The sequence below is a fragment of the Microcaecilia unicolor genome, chromosome 6 (assembly GCF_901765095.1).
Source record: "Microcaecilia unicolor chromosome 6, aMicUni1.1, whole genome shotgun sequence".
In the NCBI taxonomy this organism is placed as follows: Eukaryota; Metazoa; Chordata; class Amphibia; order Gymnophiona; family Siphonopidae; genus Microcaecilia; species Microcaecilia unicolor.
Genome location: NC_044036.1, coordinates 290,474,042 through 290,498,849, shown reverse-complemented (window position 1 = coordinate 290,498,849; position 24,808 = coordinate 290,474,042). Strand labels below are relative to the sequence as shown.

General features: G+C 47.7%; 2 protein-coding genes across 6 annotated transcripts in view; both read left to right on the top strand.

Moving 5' to 3' along the window:
• Window positions 1-215: 215 nt before the first annotated feature.
• Window positions 216-17,706, top strand: AIF1L (allograft inflammatory factor 1 like). The gene is made up of 4 exons (XM_030207812.1): window positions 216-271; window positions 3,123-3,165; window positions 8,687-8,849; window positions 16,650-17,706. Exons 1-4 carry the CDS (start codon window positions 218-220, stop codon window positions 16,735-16,737), a joined length of 348 nt encoding a protein of 115 aa, XP_030063672.1. The 5' UTR covers window positions 216-217; the 3' UTR covers window positions 16,738-17,706.
• A 5,311-nt stretch (window positions 17,707-23,017) lies between these two features.
• Window positions 23,018-24,808, top strand: part of NUP214 (nucleoporin 214) — a 165,262-nt gene continuing 163,471 nt past the window's right edge. For 4 of the 5 annotated variants that reach the window (XM_030207810.1, XM_030207809.1, XM_030207807.1 and 1 more), the window contains exon 1: window positions 24,103-24,526. In XM_030207810.1, the coding sequence (XP_030063670.1) occupies window positions 24,485-24,526 (42 nt within the window). In that variant the 5' untranslated portion in view covers window positions 24,103-24,484. Of the gene's footprint in view, window positions 23,060-24,102; window positions 24,527-24,808 lie in introns of those variants that run through there. The other variant, XM_030207808.1, reaches the window with a different exon arrangement.

Below are 24,808 nucleotides of genomic sequence, written 5' to 3'. Positions count from 1 at the left end.
AATTGTAACCACAGAAGGCAGTATATCAGATCCCATCCCCTTTTCCTTTCTGGTTCTGTGAAAACGAAAAGATGAGCCATACAGAAAGTACAACATCCTCCAGTATTACACTGTCATTTTGTAACAGTACCCTCTGAGCCTGGTTTACTGTCCCATGTTGGAAGCTTTGATATATTTCTCAGACCCTTGTTTTTTCTGGTTGTAGGAGTTCTGGATGATGAAAAGTTCAACAATGAAGATGATGCGGAAGAAAAACTCACCTCTTTTAAACGTAAGATGTGTTTTTGTCAGACCCAGCTGAATTTCTCTGGAAGGACATATTAGTGCTGAGATTCAGAGAGACACAAAATACATAGCTCCCTAATTTCTTGGCAATCTTCTTCCAGGCGATAATTTTAATTGCTGCTTTATTTCCACCTAAGGTTTCTATGGTTTCTGTTTAAAATTATCTAGGGGTGCAGTTGGTGTGGAAAACATTTTATAACCATACTCGAGCCCCAGGAGTTTCTTCTCCTCCCTTGTTTCCAGTTTGGTTTTGTCATTGACAATACCAGTAAGGATACTGGGCACCATAGGCAAATCAGCTTTGTTCCCATGTCTCCACTCCAAATCACTTGCTGTTCTTCTTTCTCTCTTCCTTAAAGCCAGGAACACAGGGTTGCAGTGCCAAAACTTCCTGGTGATTTCAATATGCACAAAATCTGCATCAGGACATTCTGCTCTGTGACCACATATTTTGAGAAAAGCAGAGGAGTGGGTGGGTAGATGCAGCACAGGGACCCACGATCCTGCCTGGCCATCGCATCGCTTTCTGTGACTGATGGAGTCTTGGGGATCCCCATGAGCTTTGCTGCTTTTGCTGAGCCGACTCTACTAGCTGTTTGCAATTTCCCCCCTTCCCCCCAAATTCCAACACCCTAGGTGACCTGCGTCGCTACAGGGTGATATCTCCTTGAGGAGTACCTGGTCATTCAGGAGATATCCTATGTAATAAAATGCACCTCCAACATTCTGAAGCTGACTGCATGGCTGAGGCATTCCTGCTCTCTGTATCCATCTCCTGAATTGACATCACATACTTCCGGGTTCGTCACAAGCAAAGTGACCAACCACACGAGGTTTCTCGGCTTCAGAATGTTGGAGGTGCATTCTATTAAATAGGATTGTCAGTTTCCTGAAGCACAGCCAGAGCTCAGCAGTCCTGCACAGTAACGCTCAGACAGCAGAAAGAGGGAGGGAGGGGGGGCCTGACACCAGAGAGGGGGATGTATCTCTGTCACCACACACACTCTCTCTCTCTCTCTCACAGTCAATGTCTTTCTCTCTCACATACACTGTCTCTCACAAACTCTATTGCTCACACTGTATCACATTCACTCTCTATGTGTCACACAGTCACTCACACACTCTCTTGGTCTCATACACTGAGTCTCACAGAGAGTCTGTGTCTCACACACACACTCTCTCTCTCTCTCGCACACACTGTATGTGTGTGAAACACACTCTTTCTCTCTCACACTGTGTCTCACATATGCACTTGCATACACTCTCATTCTCACACACACACTCGCTCTCCTCTCACAGACACACTCGCACCCAGACTCACTCTCTCTGTCTCTCACACACACACACTCGCACATTCACTCTCTCTGTCTCTCACACACAGTCACTCTCCACATACACTCTCTCAAACATACACACTCCGAGGAAAACCTTGCTAGCGCCCGTTTCATTTGGTGTCAGAAACGGGCCTTTTTTACTAGTATCTACATACAATGAAGGTAGCACATCAAATTCAACTGTAAATATTGGTTGGGAGGTTCTTGAAGAGATGATTGAAAGTATTGACTGATTTCAATGTGACTGGCCATGTCAGGTCCTGATTTCAGTGACTGCTGTAGTGCTGTGCCTGTCACTGGTGAGGATCAGTTCTGTATTGCTTTCTGGAAATATTTTGTCTGTAGGTGCAGAAGTTATTCTGTGTCACCCTTGGAACAGGCAGCCCTTCTCTCCTTGTGCACATGTCTCTCTGTAGGCTTTTCTGCCTTCTGCTTTGCAATCTCTCCACCCGCAGCTCTCCAACAATTAGTGCACTGTCTGCTTAGATCCTGAATGCCTTTTCCTGCAGCTTGTATAGCAGTGCACAAGAGAAGTCAGGTCAAGGAGGCCTTTACTACATATGAGCAGCTGGCTGTGGAAGAAACTTCTAACTTATGCTATGGGGTGCAGTGAATCTAGAGGTGATATCATTAATAGAATGAAAAAGGAATTACTTTAATGCATTTCACTTTAGTACAGCACCTCCTCCATTCACTCCACACACACACACACACACACACACACACACACACAAAGGAAAGAATATGTCTGTGTGATGGGAAGAAGCAGTATAGGAGGAGGAATGCATACTGTAAGCAGAAAAGCGAGTTTGTTTTTTAGTTGAGCACATGGGTCTCTGTCTTAGGAAAGTGAAAGTTTAAATTATTTGTAAGTTAAAACAGCTTAATGCTGCAGAGTGTGAAAACTTCACTTGCACAAGAAATGACCAATTCAATCCTTCAGGGCTGCATGGACCTGATTTTTGCTGCACAGTGTGCATACAGTATATTGAGAAAACAGTATTAATTGTAGCTAATCCCAGAAAATCAAATCCTGTTTGTGACCCTGGAGGAGAGAGAGTTGACTGTCCGTACCTCATACAGTTCCCAAAGTTTAGATGCAGTATTTGTAAGGCCTGATTTTTTTTTCATGAAATGTATTAATTTTTAATGAATAAAAATTCAATATATAACAGTATGAACATGTTCCATCTTGGTACACAAAAGAAAAGGGGAAACAAAAAAGTATAAATAAGAAAAAACGTGTCATATAAATGAGAAGATAAAGAGACAGTGTTATCAGCGCTATTCAAAGGTAAGGCATAAGGGGGAAGAACATAGAAGGGAAAAAGACGGGGGAGGAGGAAACAGTATATTTGCTGGTTGCCTACCACTGGAGGAATAATTAAGATGAAAGGTTCAATCAGATTGAAGAGATTTGAAGTATGCTTCTAGTGGAGACAAGACTAGAAGTTTTTTTTTCCAGTGATACTAGTGATTCAGCTTATTTGTTTTATCTTGTAGAGAAGGTTCTTGGAGTTTGATCTGAACGATGAAGGCGAGATAGGTGAGTACGCCTCACTCAGGAAGGAAAGGTAGTGGGTGGTAACAGAGTGTATATGGCACACAGAGAGAAAGCCAGAATATCTCTGACACAACCATCAGATTACTTGTGAAATTTATTGCAGTATAACTTTCGGAGGTGCACGAAGGTTGTAGAACACAGACTATTTGCAGTTACATGTGTAACTGCACATTAGTGCAAATCAGCACCAATTAACACCTGTTATTACAATAATAAGTGTCAATGAGATTGATTAACACTGATTATGACCAACAACTAATGCCAATTAGCATTTATTAAAACCAGTTATGAACAATTAGTGCCAATTAGCATCAATTAACAAATTATGACTAATTAGTACAATTTGCGTTGATTAACACCAATTGTGACAATAATTAATGTCAATCAGCATCTATTAACATCAATTATGATCAAATTAGTTCCAGTTCGCATCAATTAACACCAGTTATGGCAAATAATTAGTGACTAATTTGTCGATTAAATTACATGTGTAACTGTAGGCATTCTGTAATCCATGTATGAAATTTTGCACATTGAGTGTAAAATTGGATGGGTAAGATTATAGAATGAGGGGGAGGTTGTATTACCATTTGAACTGTATTAGGCACACCTGAGTTCACCCACTCATGGCTATGGGTTTTTTGCCAGCTCATTGGAAAAGATGGAATGGATTGAACTAGACATTTATTTTTATTTATTAGGATTTATTTACCGCCTTTTGAAGGAATTCACTCAAGGCGGTGTACAGTAAGAATAGATCAAATATAAGCAATAGGCAATTAGAGCAGTAAAAATATTCGAATAATGGTATACTACTTGCAATGACAACACAATATGTACTAGAACATTATTGGTAGTGAAGGGTAATGCAAAGTTGTAACATATAGATGAGTAAGAAAGTAGGAAGAATTAGAAAGTAAGGTGATTGATTTAAAGAAAGTTGCATGTGAGGTCAGAGAGTTGGTTAAATATTATCTCAGCTAGGGTAGGAGTGGATAAACATGTCCCGCTGCAGTATGTGCAGCCCGAGTCAATCCTTGTGTGTGTGTGAGGGAGACTAACAAGTTAGTTACTTCTTCCATTAAAGGCTTGGTTGAAGAGCCAAGCTTTCATCTGCTTCCTGAAGTAGAGGTAGTCTTGTGTTAAGCGGAGCCTTTCAGGCAATGCATTCCAGAGTGTGGGGGCTACTCCGGAGAAGGCTCGCTTGTGGGTATCACATCGTGTAATGTCCTTTGGAGAGGGTGTAGTTAGTGAAAGTCTTTGGGAGGGCCTTAGTGTCCTTAGCGGTGTGTGGAGGATCATCCTATTCTTCAGATACTCGGGGCCATTTCCTTCAGGGCCTTGAAGATCAGACATAGAGTTTAAATTTAGCCCTGTATTGTACTGGTAGCCAATTAAGATTTTGCAAAAATGGTGTGATGTGGTCACGTCGCTTGCAACCTTCTATGAGTCTTGCTGCTGCATTCTGAATCAACTGGAGCTGGTGCAGGCCCTTTGTAGTCAGACCATTGTATAGTGCATTGCAGTAATCCAGTGTTGATGTTACCATGGCATGCACAACTGGGATAAGATTTACCTTCTCAATGTAAGGAGAGAGGCAGCGTAGCTGTCGCAAATAGTAGAAGCAGCTCTTGAAGGTTGCTTGGATTTGGGGGATCAGAGTAAGTGTTGAATCTAACTGTATTCCAAGATTCCTGACTTGTGATTTGAGGGGCAGTTCATACTTCCCAAAAGGGATTTTGATGTCAGGTATTTATCCACTTGTGTTAGGGACCCAGAGAAGCTCGGTTTTACTTGGGTTCAGGCAAAGTTTGTTGAGTTTAGCTCATTCTTGAATTGATGTTAGACAAGTGATCAGTTTATTCAAGGCTGTAGGTAAGTTAGGTTCACTAGGTATGAGTAGCTGCATGTCATCCACATAGATGTAGAACAGAGTGTCCATTGACCGAAACAGCTCAGCTAGTGGCTTGAGGTAGATATTGAACAGAATAGGTGACAGTATCGATCCTCGTGGTACCCCGCAGGTCAGTGTCCATGAGTTACTGCCAATCATTATGGATTGTTGCCTGTCTGATAGATAGGATCTGAACCAACCATCCATCCATCGACTTCATCACCTCACCTTCTCTCCTACCCTCTTCCTCCCTCTTGTCTTTTAATCTTTGCCTCTTTCTTCCGTCCATTTTGCCTTCCCCATTCCACCTAAATACCTCTCGCCTTTGACGCCTTCGTGACCACACCTCTCCTACTCTCCTCCGCTCTCTTTTACTCCTACTCTTACTCTCAGCCGGTGACATCAATCCCAATCCTGGCCCCCCTCACCAACTATTATCCCAACTCTACAGATCTCACCGCGACCTCTCTAACCTCATCTCTATTTCTCTACTCCCCTCCTCTTCTCTGCCCTTCACTTGCGCCCTATGGAATGCCCGCTCTATCTGTAACAAACTCACCTATATCCATGACCTCTTTATCTCGCGTCACCTCCATCTGCTCGCCATAACAGAAACCTGGCTCTGCCCTGATGACTCTGCTTCAGTCGCAGCCCTGTGCCATGGCGGTTTTCACATACTCCTTGCCCTGCTGGCCGTGTTGGACTACTTCTCTCTCCCTCCTCCAGATTTCAACCCCTTCTTCCACCTCAATCTCACTGTTTTTCCTCCTTTGAAGTCCACTCTATCCGCCTTTTCTCTCCTCTGCCTCTTCGAATAGTGGTCATTTATCGTCCCCCTGATAAGTCCCTTTCATCCTTTCTCAGTGACTTTGATGCCTGGCTTGCCTTCTTCCATGATCCTTCCTCCCCCTCTCTCATCCTTGGTGACTTTAATATTCCTGCTAATGATCCTTCCAACTCTTATATTTCCAAGTTACTCGCTTTAACGTCCTCCTTTAATCTCCAACTATGCTCCACCTCCCCCACTCATCAAAATGGTCACTGTCTTGATCTCATCTTCTCCTCCAACTGTTCACACCTCTAGTTTCCTTGCCTCTGATCTTCCCTCCTCTGATCACCATCTTATAACTTTCACACTTAAATCTCCTCCCTCCCAGTCCCGTCCTATCTTATCTAATTTATCTAGGAATCTTCACGATATTGACCCTTCATCTCTATCCTCCCATGTTTCAAACCTCCTCTCTACTGTGGCACCATCCACATCTGTCAACGAGGCTGTTTCTTCTTACAACAATACTCTATCCTCTGCCTTAGATACTCTTGCACTCTTGCCCTGTAAGGCGTACAAAACCCCAACCTTGGCTGACTTCTAATATCCGCTACCTACGTTCCTGTACCCGCTCTGCCGAACGCCTCTGGCGGAAATCTCGGGCCCTTGCTGATTTCTTACACTTTAAGTTCATGCTGACCTCCTTCCAATCTGCTCTTTTACGTGCCAAACAGGATTATTATATCCAACTGACCAACTCTCTTGGCTCTAATCCTCGACTTCTCTTCACCACATTGAACTCTCTCCTCAAGGTGCCCCCTCCCCCAACTCCCCCTTCATTATCTCCTCAGACCCTTGCTGAATTCTTTCACAAGATTGAAAAGATAAACCTTGGTTTCTCTACCTCACCACCTCTCCCACTAGTCCGTTCCCCTCTCTCTCCTTCCCCTCATTCCCTTTCCTCCTTTCCTGAAGTTACTATTGAGGAAACTACACTTCTCCTTTCTTCCTCAAAATGTACCACCTGTTCCTCTGATCCCATTCCCCACCCACCTTCTTAATGCCATCTCTCCTGCTCTTATTCCTTTTATCTGTCACATTCTCAACCTCTCACTTTCCACTGCGACTGTCCCTGCTGCCTTTAAACATGCTGTGGTCACACCTCTCCTTAAGAAGCCTTCACTCGACCCTACTTGTCCCTCTAATTACCGACCCATCTCCCTCCTTCCTTTTCTCTCCAAATTACTTGAGCGTGCTGTTCACCGCCGCTGCCTTGATTTTCTCTCCTCACATGCTATTCTTGACCCACTACAATCTGGTTTTTCGCCCTCTCCACTCAACCGAAACTGCGCTTACTAAAGTCTCCAATGACCTATTACTGGCTAAATCCAGAGGTCAATATTCCATCCTCATTCTTCTTGATCTTTCCGCTGCTTTTGACACTGTCGATCACAGCATACTTCTCGATACCCTGTCCTCACTTGGATTCCAGGGCTCTGTCCTTTCCTGGTTCTCTTCCTACCTCTCCCTCCGCACCTTTAGTGTTCACTCTGGTGGATCCTCTTCTACTTCTATCCCTCTGCCTGTCGGCGTACCTCAGGGTTCTGTTCTTGTCCCCTCCTCTTTTCTATCTACACTTCTTCCCTTGGTTCATTAATCTCATCCCATGGCTTTTCCTACCATCTCTATGCTGATGACTCCCAAATCTACCTTTCTACCCCTGATATCTCACCTTGCATCCAAATCAAAGTTTCAGTGTGCTTGTCTGACATTGCTGTCTGGATGTCTCAACGCCACCTGAAATTAAATATGACCAAAACCGAGCTTCTCATTTTCCTCCCCCCCAAACCCACCTCCCCGCTCCCCCCCGTTTCTATTTTTGTTGATGGCTCTCTCATTCTCCCTGTCTCCTCAGCTCGAAACCTTGGGGTCATCTTTGACTCTTCTCTCTCCTTCTCTGCTCATATCCAGCAGATTGCCAAGACCTGTCGTTTCTTTCTTTACAACATCCGTAAAATCCGCCCCTTTCTTTCCGAGCACTCTACCAAAACCCTCATCCACACCCTTGTCACCCTCTCGTTTAGACTACTGCAATCTGCTTTTTGCTGGCCTCCCACTTGTCACCTCTCCCCTCTCCAGTCGTTCAAAACTCTGCTGCCCGTCTCATCTTCCGCCAGGGTCGCTTTACTCATACTACCCCCTCTCCTCAAGACCCTTCACTGGCTCCCTATCCATTTTCGCATCCTGTTCAAACTTCTTTACTAACCTATAAATGTACTCACTCTGCTGCTCCCCAGTATCTCTCCACACTCGTCCTTCCTACACCCCTTCCCGTGCACTCCGCTCCATGGATAAATCCTTCTTATCTGTTCCCTTCTCCACTACTGCCAACTCCAGACTTCGCGCCTTCTGTCTCGCTGCAACCCTACGCCTGGAATAAACTTCCTGAGCCCCTACGTCTTGCCCCATCCTTGGCCACCTTTAAATCTAGACTGAAAGCCCACCTCTTTAACATTGCTTTTGACTCGTAACCACTCGCCTCCACCTACCCTCCTCTCTTCCTTCCCGTTCACATTAATTGATTTGATTTGCTTACTTTATATATTTTTTGTCTATTAGATTGTAAGCTCTTTGAGCAGGGACTGTCTTTCTTCTATGTTTGTGCAGCGCTGCGTATGCCTTGTAGCGCCATAGAAATGCTAAATAGTAGTAGTAGTAGTAACCAGGCAAGTACTGTTCCATTGATACCTGTTTCTGTCAGATATCATAATCCACAGTGTTTCTGACTCTGGGTGCAGTCTGCCACTTTTTGTCTTACATTTACTTTGTCCTTGCCACAGACATGATGTCCCTGAAGAGGATGATGGAGAAGTTGGGGGTTCCCAAGACCCACTTGGAGGTGAAGAAAATGATTTCAGAAGTGACAGGTGGAGCCAGTGAAACCATTTGCTACAGGGACTTTGTGAAAATGATGTTGGGGAAGCGTTCTGCAGTCCTCAAGTTGTAAGTCAAGAATGCTAGCCCAGGGTTGACTAGTTGGAGCTGGGGGCAGGTGGAGTTGGGAAATACCTACTCTAAAACATACGTAAGGTTGTCATCTAGATCCAAATTCACCTGTCAGGGTTGAACCTGTCCTGGGTTTACCCCATTACTTGCAGGGACTTTTAGTCAAGCTTTTCTTAGGGAGTACAATGAGACATCAGAACTACAAGTCCCTGCATGCAATGGGGTATGCCCAGGACTGAATCAACCCTGTTGGGCAAATCTGGATCCAATTGGCAAATCTAAATGTGCTTGAGATTCAACAGCCAAACTCACATCAGATTGAAAATCTAATCTGTAGAAAGTGATGAAATCATTTATGAGAGAACTAGGTCACCTTCTCCCCATTTGTCCCTTACCAGCTCATGTCTCACAGGCTTAGCACATTTTATTTTCTTCTGTCACACAGACTGGTATGCATTAATACATTAGGATAGTCATCGACATGAGCAGCATTTCCTGAAGACAGGTTATGCTTCCTTGAATCTTGTCATGTATACTGGTGGAGAAAAACCTGTCGGAGTGGATAACTGTCATTTTTGGAGAATATGTGCCTTTAAAGCTGCCCTGCCCTGAAACTGTCCCATGGATAATAGGAGTGTTACCCAGATCCAGCTTATAAGGAATGGGAGAGGTCCCTCTACTTCTGTTTCATACTGAGAAACTCCCCTAAGTATCAGAGGCTAGACTAACTTTAAGTTAAAAACAGGAGGAACCAGCACACCCTACATTCCTGAGTTTGCAGCTTCTCCTAGATACCAGGAGGCAGCAAGACATCTCCTCTGGGCTGTGCTTCAGGGACAGGAATGCATTCAGTGTTAACAGTGCTACTTCTTCCCTGCCCCCCTCTGAGAACTGGGGGTGGATGGCTAGGAGAAGCTGTCAGGAATGGAGCAACATAACAGGTGAGTTAGGCTTTTGTGCTGATCCCCCCCCCCCCCCCCCCCCCCCCGTCAGCAATAGTAAGGAATTGTACTTACTGCTCTCCGGGAATATTCAGCTAAAAGTGTGTTTATAAACTCTGAAATAAATAAATAACAGGCTCTATTCTAAAGCGATCAGAGCATGGTGCAGGTAACATAGTAAATGACGGCAGGTAAAGACCTGAACTGTCCATCCAGACTGTCCAACTGTCACACTCATTATCAATTCATGATTAAACCAACAATGAATAGGATATAAAATACTTGATCATTGTTTTTCTTTGGCATTTCTGGGACATAGACTGTAGAAGTCTGCTCGGCACTGTCCTTAGGTTCAACTACTGGATTTGCAGTCAAAGCCCACTGTAGCCTATCTGAATCCATCTTGTCATTTGTGGGACACAGACCATCAAAGTCTGCCCGGCCCTGTCCTCACATTCCAAGTACTGGAGTTGCCTTCAAAGCCCTCTCCAGCCCATCCAAACCGGACCGCCACACATGGGATACAGACCGCACAAGTCTGCCCGGCACAGAATATAGTAATTATGCAGTTTGTAGTCTCTGTATTATTCTATATCAGCAAAGTTTTAATTACATTATAATTAGGCGGAGAATGCTTACTCGTGTCTTTGTTTTCTACCTTGAAAATATAAAAAAAAATTCTGCCTCATTTTGGAAGAGAGGGAAGGGGGATATTGGTGGGAACTGGCTCTGATCTCTGAAAGCTCTTATGCATCTGCTGATATCCTAGTACAATACTTTTTTTTTAACTCCCCCCCCCCACCCCCCGCTCTCTCTTTTGATTTGATTTTGACTTTTGTGACTAGCATCACTTACAAAAATTAAATGTTTTCTTGTCCTGCATTTCCTGTTTCTCTTTTCTGCCCATGGAGCTTTTGTTAGTCTCTTCTGTTCTGTTACACTACCTGTCTTTCCTTTTCCTGTTGTCAGTGGGTTAATTCTTTGCTATGTGAGTCCCTTGGGGCACTGTCTACAATTTCTACACTGGGCATTCCAGTGGTGGAGCAGCTGGCAGTCCTGCTTCCTGCCACACTACACCATGTCGGACTGGCAGCACCAGGCAAGTTTCTCTTTAAACACCTTCTTCAGACAGCTGCTTTCACTCATGACTGGCACAAACAGCTCCTTGTCCCTCTGTTCCCCTCCCCCATCCTATTTCACATTTCAGCCTGCTCCCAAAGAGGCCCTTTTACTAGATTAAACAAAAGCAAGTCACGGCTTCACATACTACCTGAGTGTATTTTCTGGGTTGACTGTGGTCCCTCTTTTGGAAGTGAGAGATAGATAGACTTTGCACATCTGAGAGAACTTTTTGCAGAAAAGGGAGCCAATTTGTCATGATAACTTTCATCCTGATACATTCTAGTACCTGTAGTCTCAGGTAACTTTCATCCTGATGTATTTGGTACCTGTAGTCATGCTTACAAGTAAAGAAAGCCTATTACAACCAAAATATTTATGGGTAGCTAGGTGGGGCACCAGGGGAGCTACTGCTCCCCCAAACGGACTTTGGACGGCACCGGCACCTATTTTTCAGGCAGTCTGTTGCACCTGCGTTCACACCCCTTTTCGCTCCCCCTGGCGTCACAACCTGGCTGCTCTTCTACTCTGTATTAGGAGAATCAGTCTGGATTGCTAGATATCAGAGATGTGGATGTGAAATTGGAAACATGACAATATGCAAACTATAAACATATGACCTGATTCTAAGCAAAAGCTCAATATTTATTTATTTTATTGCATTTGTATCCCACATTTTCCCACCTATTTGCAGGCTCAATGTGGCTTACAGAGTTTGTTATGACAAAGTCATTACATGATATCAGATATACATAGTATTGAATAAAGATTAAGTAAGGGAAGAGAGTAGGAAGGTGTTAGGCAGGATAGTATGGAAGGTGGACTTTGATAATTGGAAGGATTGGTGAGGTAGTTTTGTGAGGTTATGGGTTCTCTTTGTAGGCCTTGTTGAAGAGATGTGTCTTCAAGGATATGCGGAAGTTGGTTGTTTAGTCAATAGCTTTCAGGGCTGTAGGTAGTGCATTCCACAGCTGCTTGCTCATGTAAGAGAAGGTGATGTCGTGTATCAGCTTGTATTTTAGTCCTTTACAGCTGGGGAAGTGCAGATTGAGAAATTTGCGGGATGATCTTATGGCGTTCCTGGGAGGCAAGTCCATGAGGCTTAGCATGTAGATTGGGGCATCTGCATGAATGATTTTGTGTACAATCGTGCAGAACTTGAACGCAATGCGTTCCTTGAGTGGGAGCCAGTGAAGTTTCTCTCTTAGGGGTTTTGCACTTTCGTATTTGGTTTTTCCAAATATGAGTCTAGCGGCGGTATTCTGGGCTGTTTGGAGTTTTTTGATAGTCTGGTCTTTGCAGCCAGCGTACAGTGCATTGCAGTAGTCCAGATGACTTATTACCATTGACTGTACTAGGGTACGGAATATGTATCTTGGGAAGAAAGGTTTTACTCTTTTGAGTTTCGACATGGTGTGGAACATCTTTTTCATTGTGTTCTTCACATGAGCATTGAGTGTGAGGTTTCGGTCAATGGTAACTCCAAGAATTTTCAGATTTTGTGCAATAAGGATCATTGTCATATTCTCTCCTTCTAGGAGTTATATAGCTTTTGCTAACTGGGGAAGTGGCACCTAGGGTCTGCTTGTTACTGGTGGGGAGTATTTTCAATGGCAGATTACCTGGAGTCCAGCAGAGCTTGCCTGTCCCTCACTATTGAAAATTCAGTGGATGATCTGGCCTTGTTTAAAAACATCAACCACGATGTGATACCCGCAAGTGAGCCTTCTCAGGAGTAGCCCCCACACTCCGGCATGCATTGCCTGAAAGGCTCCACTTAACACAAGACTACCTCTACTTCAGGAAGCAGGTGAAAGCTTGACTCTTCAATCAAGCTTTTAACGGAAGAAGTAACTAACTTGTTAGTCTCACTCACACACACAAGGATTGACTCGGGCTGCACATACTGCAGCGGGACATGTTTATCCAGTCCTACTCTAGCTGAGATAATATTTAACCATCTCTCTGACCTCACGTGCAACTTTCTTCAAATCAATCACCTTACTTTCTAATTCTTCCTACTTTCTTACTCATCTATATGTTACAACTTTGCCTTACCCTTCACTACCAATTATAATGTTCTAGTGCATATTGTTTGTCATTGCTAATATACCATGCCATACTTTGTATTGTTGTTTGAATATTTTTACTGCTCTAATTGCCTCCTGCTCATGTTTGATCTACTCTTACTGTACACCGCCTTGAGCGAATTCCTTCAAAAAGGCGGTAAATAAATCCTAATAAACCCCCAAATTCTATAAATGGTGTTCAAAATTGTGCATGCATATTTGGGTAGGCACCCAATTTGTCCGCACAATTTAATTGAGTCAATTAGTGCCAATAATTGGATGCTAATAATCAATCAGCACTAAGTGGCAACAGTTTGAACTTACATATGCATTTTGCTAGGTGCTTTTCTATAAAGATGTGCGTCTGAATTTTTTAGCAGACAACTGAAAAGGGGGCATGGGTGGGTCTGGGGAATTCACTAAAGATGCGTGCGGTATTATAGAATCCGGGGGATCCACACCTAATTTAGACACAAGGATTTACACCAGGTTTCCATTGGTATAAATCCTCAGGCACGGATCCCAGCTATTCTATAAACATTGCTCCACTTGGAGCGCCATTTATAGAATAGTGATCAAGACTCATTTTTTTTCAGCACTCAAATTTGGGCGCCATTTACTGAATCTAGTCCCAACTATCCAATTTTTATGACAGTCTTAAAAATTGAAGAGTGAAGGAATATAGTGGGATTTTGGGAGGGGCGGGAAGGGAGCTAATATTCACTACAAATATTTGGAGACTATGATTCAAACATATGTATATCCCTTTAGTGTTGCCAACTAGTCATTTGTCAGCTGGGTGGCAACTCTCTCTCCCTTCCCTCCCTCTCTCCCTTAAATCCGGCATCTCTCAATGTACCTTTCTCTTCATCCCCAGGCCCCCATGGGTTCAACAGCATCTCTCCTGCCTCTCTTCCACCCTGTGGTTCTCCAAAAGCAGTGAGTCACCAGAATCTAGGAAAACACACTACTTCCAGCTGCCTGGGGCTTCTCTCTGCTGCTGTCCTGCCTCCTCTGATGTAACTGTCCTATAGGCAGGCATCCTATAGGATGCTGGTCACTCACTGCTTTTGGAGGACTGTGAACAGATGGAGAGGTGCTAGCATTGCAGACTGGGGAGGAGGGGAGAGAGATGGCAAACTGGAGGGGGGAGAGGGAGAGATGCCACGTGTGAGGGAGAAGAAACCAGAGGTGGGAGAGAGGGGGAGAACCCAGACCCATGGGTGCCAGAGGAAGGGGAGAGAAATGTCAGACTTTGGGGGGTAGTGTGAGAGTAAGGGGTGGAGATACTGGACCAGAGTGGGGAAGAAGAAAGGAGGGGTGCTGGACTCCGGGAGGGGGGGGGGGGGCTAGAGAGAGAGATGCCAAACTGAGGGAGGGGGAGGCAGGGGAGAGAGGAGAGATGCTGGCCCCATGTTGGGAGAAGTGGAAGAGAGAGGAGATAAACTGGACAACGGATGGGACAGGGACATAGAAAAAAGATGTTAGACATGGAGGGAGCATAGGATAGGGCTACAGAGGGACAATGCTGGATGCAGAGGGGAGGGATAGGGACACTGAGAGTGGAGATGTGAACATTGGGGGATGGAGTCAGGGACATAGAGGGGAGATACTGGACAGGATGCATTAGGGACAAAGGGAAGATGGCTGGAGGACAGAGAGAGAGATGAAATGTGAAATGGACAGGAGCAGAAAAGAGACACTGAGACCAAAGCAAATGGAAAAAAATAAAATGCTTAGACAACAGGTAGAAAAAACAATATTTGTTCTGAATTTATTAATTGGACTATGCCAATTTTGGCAAATGTGCTTCTCTGATATCTTACATTTCAATATCTGTTTCTCTAGCATTACTGAACATGCAGCACCTGACTTTGTGAGGTTTCCAGTTCAGTCTTTTTGTCTTATCTCTTTACTGATGTGTGGTCCCTTGTTTCATATTTATTTTGGATCTGTCTCTGTGTTATGTGTGTGTGACCGTTTGGTATTCTGCTACTGGTTCTTTTCTGTAGCAGTCTGACTTGTTCTGTATTTTCAGTAGGAAGTATATTGGTATTCTAGGGTGCTGCCTCTTTATAGGTAGGGTTGTTACTATTTCAGTCCTGGACATTCTGTCTTTCAGGTCTCTGCTGCCCTCAAGGAGCAAGCTGTGAAATTTTTATGGGGCCACTATAAGTGTGATGGTTGATGGCAGATCCTGAATGGAGTGAGGTTGCCAGTGCCACCCCCTGGCCACTCCAGTGGAGGGTTCAGTGGCTTGCCTAAGGCTAGAAGGGGCTATGGTGGGATTATGAACTTGGGCCCTCTGATTACCAATCTGCTGCTCTAACCACTAGGCTACTCCTCTGCCCATGCCCTGGACATTAGTGCTGCTTTATTATGACAGGTTTTCTACAATATAGACGTCCAAAATGTATTTGTTTTATTGCTGAGTTTCGATACAAGGGCTCTGTTTCTGTTATCTAAAATTTGTGAAATAATTATAGAACATATCTACATATGGCAATTTTTTTCTTTTGAGAAGGTAACCCTAGTGTGGACAGTTGATTGTAGAGGGGTTGAGAAGAGTACAAAAGTAGGTGTGGCAAGAGACGAGGCATGGTATGAGGGTAGGACAAGGAAGGGGCATGGGCGAAGCATGGAGTGGGACAGGTGTCAGGTTTTTATTTGGCAAAAAATTGGCAACCCTAATATCCCTTTTACATATGCTTCATATGCAATAACTATTCCTAAATATTGCTCATGTTTGAAATTTTATTTGAGACACTTTATGTTTTATATTTATATAACATTTCTATTGTTGGAAATATTGTTTATCTCTGATTATGATGTTTATATTGTCAAAACTTAATAAAAAGAGTTGAAACCAGAAAATGTGATGGTAAAATAGCACCCCCAACTGGCAGGGCTGTAGGTGGAGGACTTCTGCACAGCTGAATGAGTGCAAAATGTAGTCTTGGGAAATGTGGGTGCCTCAAATTCAGCAACTGTAAAACAGGTCAGCAGAGGATAGCAGGAAAGTACAGAAATTTTAGGGTGCAGCTGTCATCTTCTGCTCTTGCCCTGGCTTGTGATTGATAAGACTTCACAAGTGCCCGCTGCAGGAGGAGGATGAAAGTGTGAGAGCGGAGGGCATATGAATGCCACAAAATAAAGGGCAGCTAGCTTCCCTTCTGCTGCCAGAGACAAACATGAAGAAAAAATAATTTTAAAATAATGAATTTCTTTTATTTATGGTACCCTAATGAAGGGTATCTCCAAAACCTCACAATGCAGGGTGTAAAAGAACACCAGAAAGATCCAAATGAAGCTGACAAGATCAAGAGACAGTTGCTTTGAAAATAAATGATTCTGTAACTGGGAGTCAAGTATGACTTTTGACAAGGGAGTTTATTCCTTGGAAAGGAGGTGGGGGGGGGTCAGAAGAAAGATGCTCGCTTGGCATTGGCACAATCAGTGGTAAGGTGGGTACAAGAAAGCAGTGTAGGGTAGAGAGTGTAATAGGGCGTAAGGTCAGAGATGGTGGAAAAGCAGCAGGATTTGAACTCGTGAGATATTGGAAAGTCTTGTGTCCCCTATGATGACCTTTATCAGATGTGAATGATAACACTTGAACTGATAGGAGCCAGTTAACAGTGTCTCCTCCTCTTTTCTCTGCCACTCTGCAGGATCATGATGTTTGAAGGACGAGCTAATGGGACTAGCTGCAAGCCTGCTGGCCCTCCAGCAAAGAGAGACATCAGCAGTCTTCCCTAAGAGATGGTGGAGCAGAGCAGGAGAGATAGCCAACAAAAAAGAAGTGAAGGAACTGAGGGAGGAGGGGTGAACCTTCTCCAGCTTAATCAGTTGTGCTTAGACCTCTGGCAGCTCAGCTCTTTAACAGAAATGCAATATTGGGGCAGGAACCCCTGTTCTGATTGGTTAAACACCCAGCTGCTGCTATGCGAACTTTCCCTTACAGTGATGCCACTCTCTCTTCCCATCACCCCAGGAGAGAAACCAACTTTAATAATCTCAATAATAATATTTACAGTGTGCCGTCAGTACCCAAGTCTCCCAGGATGCCAGTGTTAATTCACACACTTACAAGTTCATGTTTTATGCCAACAAAAGATTGGTGTTTCTTGATTTTGAAAGACTGACTTTTATAGATATTTATTCTCCTATAACTTTTCTGGTCCCCACTCCACTTTTCCTTCATTTGTAAATTGTTTCTGTCATTCTGAATGTCTATTTAATTCTTTGTATGTCTTATTAAAGACCATTTACACAAAAATCTGCATCATTTCTTTAAAGTGTGAAAATAAAGTCATGGAAAGGCCTAGAAGGCTGTACCTGTATGTGTTTACTTCTCTCTTTGGTAACAGTTAAAGAATGTTATGTCACTGATGTCATCATTGCTCACATTATTTTTTTCATTGATTTTCATGTACAAAAATGAAAATTATATCATCAGTTGTCAGCTGGAGTTTCTCATAGGGATGAGTTGGCACTTGGGCAGCGCCATTTTGGTTAGGTAGGCTGCAGAAATTGAGATGTGCAGGTCAGTGCATCTTGAGTTTCACTGCCAACATAGAGCCTGTTCTGAATTACAGAAGAAATGGACATTTATGTGCACATGTGTGCAGCCTAAACCTCCAGTTTAGAAAAACACATTTAATATTGACAGGTTCTGTCATTCTGAATGTCTCACTATTTAATTCTTTGTATGTTTTATTAAAGACCATTTACACAAAAATCTGCATCATGTCTTATATGGTGTATAGCCCTGCCCAGAACATCCCAGGATACACTGGGCTGGGCGCCATTTTGCGGCATCTCAGGAAGAGAAGGGAGGCAGGCTACCCTCCCTCCTCCAACCCACAAAGTAGGGGGGTAGGGGGGACTGGACCACCAGGAACCCTTTGCTGGGGGACTGGGGGGGGGGGGGGGGGCTGGAGACCCACCGGATCTCCAGCCCTCCCTGAACCTGGGGGTGGGGGGATCGTCATGGAGACCACAACACGTGCATGCAAGACATCAGGACTTACAGAAACAGAGCCGTGAACGCGCCGGAGACCAGTGTTGGGGACCCCCGCCAGCAATGCTGCCTGGCGGCGGCGGGAGAAGGGGATTGAAAATGGTGGAGGGGGTTGGCGGCAGCGGGTGGGGGTCAAAAGTGGCAGAGCAGTCAGCGGCTGGGGGAGGCGGGTTAAAATGTGCCCCCCCACCTCGGGCTCTGGACCCCCTCCAGCCAAGGTCTGGCTACGCCCCTGGGCTGGAGTATATATTAACTGAGTTTTTGTTATGAGGAGTCTGGAAGAACAGTGGTTCTCTAACCTTCCCCCTGGCCTCCAGATCCTGATTTATTCTCCCATTTACTTCAGGGGGTCCACCAGTAACACTTCAAAGAGGCATCACCATGGCGCCCTGTTTCAAAATTCCCACTGTTTCCAGTCTTCAGGAGAACCCCCTGCGAACTCCAAGAGAGGATTCCTGCCTCCTTCACCCTCTAGTCCTGCCTACAGGTGCAATGCAGCCAGTCAGATACGGACAATGGTTATGAATAAAGTCATAGTAATAGAATAGAATGAGTTATACGCAAATAAATAGGTGCTGTGCATCTCCTGACAACCAGCAGCTGAGATCCTAGTCTGGAAATCATTGTGATGGAGCTCATGATGACTGATTTCATATAGATCTGATGGACTGCAAATTAATCAATTTTATGTGAGTGCGTGCACACTGAAGGAATGCAGAGTAAGTCAACGGTCAGACAGTAACTAACAATGTACCAACCCAAGAAAAAGAGAAGACCTCTTTCACAAACAGATGATCAAAACCCCACGCTCTAAAAATAGCGCAGGAACAGAAATAATTGCATGCAAATTTAAGCACGCAATTATCTCTGATCATGGGGTACAAGTGCGGGTGAATTGTGCATGAGCATGCGCTCAGCAAAATCCTCCTGCACTTATCTGACAGGTCTGGGCTGTCAAAAGCCCAAACCCGTCAAACACAGTGGCTGGAGGTCCATGTGACCACTAGGCCCCAACTACCCCTTCCCCGAGCAATGGGGGCTGGTGGTCTGGAGGGCCTCCAGTCCCCCCCCCTCCCCCGACAATCCCACCTCCAGGTTCAGGGAGGGCTGGAGATCCGGTGGGTTTCCAGCCCTCCTTAACTCCGTGGTGGCAGGACGTCAGGACTCACAGAAACAGATCACCGAACACGCTGGAGACTGGTGCTGAAGACTTCAGCTGGCGGGGGTTGGGGACCCCGCCAGCAATGCTACCTGGTCCCCCCCCCCCCCCCCCAGGTTCAGGGAGGGCTGGAGATCCAGTGGGTCTCCTACCCTCCCCTCAACAAAGTCCGTGGTGGCCTAGTGGGTGACCAACCAACCTCCCCCCAGCAACATGGGGGCTGGAGGTCTGCTGGACCTCCGGTCCCCCGCTCCCCAGGTTCAGGGAGAGCTGGAGATCTGGTGGGTCCATAGCCCCCCCTACCCCGCCCAGCGCATCCCAGGATACACTGGGCAGGGCTAGGCGCTGCCATTTTGCGGCGTCGTAGGAAGAGGAGGGAAGCAGGTTACCCTCCCTCCTTCAACCCACAAGGTAGGGATGACAGGACCACCAGGGACCCTTTGCTGAGGAACTAGGGGGGTGCTGGAGACCCACCGGATCTCCAGCCCTCCCTGAACCTGGGGGGGATTGTCAGGGGGACCGGAGGTCCACCTGATCTCCGGACCTCCAGACCCCATTGCTCAGGGCAGGGGTAGTTGGGGCCTGGTGGTCCCATGGACCTCCAGCCCGTGTTTGACAGGTTTGGGCTTTTGACAGCCCAGACCTGTCAAACAAGTGCAGGAGGATTGTGCTGAGCGCATGCTCAGGCACAATTCTCCCGCTCTTCTACCCCGTGATCAGAGATAATTGCGTGCTTAAATTTGCATGCAATTATCTCTGATCATAGGTCTAATATCGTCCCGCGTTGTTCCAGCGCTATTTTAGAGCGCTGTTTGGAACAGCGCTGGGCTTTTGATCAAATGCTTGGAGTGATTCTTGTGAGAAAAACACCTCCCCATTGCAGCTGATCACACTATAGGAAACAATGAGACACCAATAAGGTTATTTTCCCCTAGATCCTTTAACCCACTGGGACTCAGCAGGTGTTACTCCTGCAAGAAGTGCAAGGCTGTCACAAACCATATACAGGTTGACGCTGAAATCATGGCAAAGTTCAGCCAACCAAGTACCTGGGTAGGGGTGCAATAAGGCAGGCTGGAGCAGGGGTGTAGGTAGGTGGGACCACGGGCCCCCGCAAGTTTAGCTGTGGCCCCCTCTACCTTCGCCCCCCCCCCCCCCCCCAGTCTTCAGCATTGGTCTTCAGCGCGTTTGCTGATCTGTTTCTGAGTCCTGACGTCCTGCATGCACGAAAGGGGGGAATCGAAAGTGGTGGGGGAGGGTTGGCGGCGGGTGGGGGTCAAAAGTGGCAGAGCAGTCAGCGGCTGGGGGAGGCGGGCTAAAATGTGCCCCCCCACCTCGGGCTCTGGACCACCCCTCCTGCTGAGGTCTGGCTACGCCCCTGGGCTAAAGTATATATTAAATGCTTATGCTTGATCTATTCTTACTGTACACCGCCTTGAGTGAATTCCTTCAAAAAGGCGGTAAATATATCCTAACAAATAAAAACAAAATAAACTGAGTTTTTGTCATGAGGAGTCTGGAAGAACAGTGGTTCTCTATCCTTCCCCCTGGCCTCCAGATCCTGATTTATTCTCCCATTTACTTCAGGGGGTCCACCAGTAATACTTCAAAGAGGCATCAGCATGGCGCCCTGTTTCAAAATTCCCACTATTTCCGGTCTTCAGGAGAACCCCCTGCGAACTCCAAGAGAGGATTCCTGCCTCCTTCATCCTCTAGTCCTGCCTACAGGTGCAATGCAGCCAGTCAGATACGGACAATGGTTATGAATAAAGTCATAGTAATAGAATAGAATTGATTTATACGCAAATAAATAGGTGCTGTGCATCTCCTGACAACCAGCAGCTGAGATCCTAGTCTGGAAATCATTGTGATGGAGCTCATGATGACTGATTTCATACAGATCTGATAGAATGCAAATTTATAGATTTTATGTGAGTGCGTGCATGCTGAAGGAATGCAGAGTAAGTCTAACAATGTACCAACCCACACAAAGAGAGGACCTCTCTCGCAAACAAATGATCAAAACCCTGCGCTGTTCCAAACAGCGCTGGAACAGCGTGGGGCGTTATTAGACCTGTGATCAGAGATAATTGCATGCAAATTTAAGCACACAATTATCTCTGATCATGGGATACAAGTGCGGGCAAATTGTGCCTGAGCATGCGCTCAGCACAATCATCTTGCACTTATTTGACAGGTCTGGGCTGTCAAAAGTCCAAACCTGTCAAACATAGAGACTGGAGGTCCATGGGACCACCAGGCCCCAACTACCCCAGCCCGGAGCAATGGGGGTTGGGGGTCTGGTCCCCCCCCCCAACAAAGTCCCTGGTGGCCTAGTGGGCAACAAAGTCAATGGTGGCCCCCTCCCTCCCCAGCGACAGGGGGGCTGGAGGTCCGCTGGACCTCAGGTCACCCCGACCATCCCCCCCAAGGTTCAGGGGGGCTCCAGCTCCCCTGAACAAAGTCCGTGGTGGCCTAGTGGGCGACCAACTATCCCACCTTACCCAGCGACAAGGGGGCTGGAGGTCCCCCCTCAGGATCGGGGAGCGCTGGAGATCCGGTGGGTCTCCAGCCCCTACTTACTCCCCTGAACAAGGTCCCTGGTGGCCTACCCCCCCAGCGACAGGGGGAGCTGGAGGTCCCCCCCTAGGTTTGAGGGGAGCTGGAGATCCGGTGTTGATCCCTAGTGGCCAACAAGGTCCCTGGTGGCCCCCCTCCCCAGCGACAGGGGAGCTGGAGGTCCGCTGGACCTCTGGTCACCCCGAAGATCCCCCCCAACCCCTCAATAAAGTCCAAGGTAGGTGGGTGGGTGACTGACCGACCAACCAACCCCTCCCCAGCGACAGGGGGTCTGGGGTCTGCTGGACCTCAGGTCCCCCTCCCGACGATCCCTCCCCAAGTTTGAGGAGGGCTGGCGATCCGGTGGGTCTCCAGCCCCCACCCTAACTCCCCTCAAAGTCCCTGGTGGCCTAGTGGGCAACGAGGTCCCTGGTGGCCCCCCCTCCCCAGCGACAGGGGGGCTGGAGGTCCGCTGGACCTCAGGTCACCCCGACCATCCCCCCCAAGGTTCAGGGGGGGCTCCAGCTCCCCTGAACAAAGTCCGTGGTGGCCTAGTGGGCGACCAACTATCCCACCTTACCCAGCGACAAGGGGGCTGGAGGTCCCCCCTCAGGATCGGGGAGCGCTGGAGATCCGGTGGGTCTCCAGCCCCTACTTACTCCCCTGAACAAGGTCCCTGGTGGCCTACCCCCCCCCCTCCCCAGCGACAGGGGGAGCTGGAGATCCGGTGTTGATCCCTAGTGGCCCCCCTCCCCAGCGACAGGGGAGCTGGAGGTCCGCTGGACCTCTGGTCACCCCGAAGATCCCCCCCAACCCCTCAATAAAGTGCAAGGTAGGTGGGTGGGTGGGTGACTGACCGACCAACCAACCCCTCCCCAGCGACAGGGGGTCTGGGGTCTGCTGGACCTCAGGTCCCCCTCCCGACGATCCCTCCCCAAGTTCGAGGAGGGCTGGCGATCCGGTGGGTCTCCAGCCCCCACCCTAACTCCCCTCAAAGTCCCTGGTGGCCTAGTGGGCAACGAGGTCCCTGGTGGCCCCCCCCTCCCCAGCGACAAGGGGGCTGGAGGTCCCCCCTCAGGATCGGGGAGCGCTGGAGATCTCCAGCCCCCGATCCCCCCTACCTTATGGGTTAAAGGAGGGAAGGTAGCCTGCCTCCCCCCTCCTCTTGCTGCGAGTGCGACGCCGAAAAATGGCGGCGCCCAGCCCTGCCCAGTGTATCCTGGGATGCGCTGGGCGGAGCTATCCCAGGATACACTAGGCACTAGGGCTGGGCGCCGCCATTTTGCGGCGTCGCAGGAAGAGGAGGGAGGTAGGCTACCCTCCCTCTTCCAACCCATAAGGTAGGGGGGTAGGAGGGACAAGGGGGGGGGGGGTGGCTGGAGACCCACCGGATCTCCAGCCCTCCACGAATCCGGGGGGGACCGGACCGGAGGTCCAGCGGACCTCTGTCCCCCCAGCCACTGGGCCACCAGGGACCCCTTTGAGGGATGTTAGACCTTGTTGAGGGGAGTTAAGTTCAGCCCTCCCTGAACCTGGGGGGGACCGGAGGTCCAGCGGTCCTCCAGCCCCCCTGTCGCTGGGGGACGGCCGGCCACTAGTGACTTTATTGTGGGTAGTTAGAGGGGTTGGAGACCCACCGGATCTCCAGGCCACCAGGGACCTTGGGGGGGGGGAGGGATGGAGGATGGATCAGGAGCCCTCCCATAACCTTGGTGGGGAGATCAGGAGCCCTCCCATAACCTTGGTGGGGAGATCATGGTGGAGACCAGTGGTCATCCCCCTGTCGCTGGGGGGGGGGGGGGATTGGTTGGTCGGCCACCAGGGACCTTAATGAGGGGAGTTGTGGGGGGGGGGGGCTGGAGACCCACCAGATCGCCAACCCTCTCTGAACCCTGGGGGGTGGGGGGGGTTGGTTGGATGGCCACCAGGGACCTTGTTGAGGGGGGGGGGGCTGGAGACCCACCAGATCTCCAGCCCTCCCTGAACCGGGGGGGGGGGGGGGGGACATCGTTGTGGGGACCAGAGTTCCAGCAGACCTCCAGCCCCCCTGTCACTGGGGGGCGGGATTGGTCAGTTGGCTGGCTACCAGGGACCTTGATGAGGGGAGTTGGGGGGGGGGGGGCTGGAGACCCACCAGATCTCCAGCCCTCCCTGAACCTTGGGGGGGTTGGTTGGCCACCAGGGGCCTTGTTGAGGGGAGTTACGTGGGGCTGGAGACCCACCAGATCTCCAGCCCTCCCTGAACCAGGGGGAGGGCAGCAGCAGCCCAGAGGTCCACCGGACCTCCAGCCCCCTGTTGCTGGCAGGTTTGCTGTTGGGGGGAATGGTGGCCAGGCAGCATGCAAATGCATGCTGGACAGAGCTCACCATTCGTCCCCAATGATCTGCAAACCCTAACGCCAGCTCGGAGCTGGCGTGTAGGGTTTGCCGCAGCCAGCAACCCAATCTTTGGTGCACTGGCCGCTGATTATTGGGGATGAATACGTTAAGCCCTGTTTAGCATGCATTTGCATGCTACTTACATTCAGAGCTCTCAAGCGCGTTGTTTCACACGCTGGAGGGCTCTGATCATGGGGCGGTAGGTGGCACAATTGAACTAGAGTAAGTTAAGAACTTTAAGAAGTGAACACAACAAAATCCCGCCTCCAAATATGTCTGCGTTCAGTGACATTTTTCCTTGTCGCTACTCTCTTCCGGCCTGCAGTTGTCTAACTTGCGAAAGCAGTGTTCGGGGCCCGTGATTCTTGTGCTTTCCTGCTGACGACATGGAGGATGACTCGGACCTGCCTACAGAAAAGGAGATGAAGGTGATAGGCCCTGAGTCTGAGTGCTCTGAAGGGGTAGGGAAGGGAGACTGGCAGAACTGATGTTGCAGGGGTAGTGTGTGTGCTCCCTAGGCAAACCTTTAGCCTTATGCCCTCCCCATCTTTGTTTGACGTTCGTCTCCCCTGCATTTTGTTAATTAATTCAACAATCATAGTCATCATACAAAATCCTATAAAAATTATGTGAATTTAAAAAAATGTAGGTTACAATATGTCTGATGGTTCTTTGAGATTCTTTGAGAGGAGAGTTGCTGGACATGGATG

Coding starts and splice junctions, on each gene's coding strand:
- AIF1L (XM_030207812.1), top strand. CDS start 218: ATGAAAAGTTCAACAATGAAGATGATGCGGAAGAAAAACTCACCTCTT. Junction 3,166..8,686: donor GAACGATGAAGGCGAGATAG/GTGAGTACGCCT, acceptor TCCTTGCCACAG/ACATGATGTCCCTGAAGAGG. Junction 8,850..16,649: donor CGTTCTGCAGTCCTCAAGTT/GTAAGTCAAGAA, acceptor GCCACTCTGCAG/GATCATGATGTTTGAAGGAC.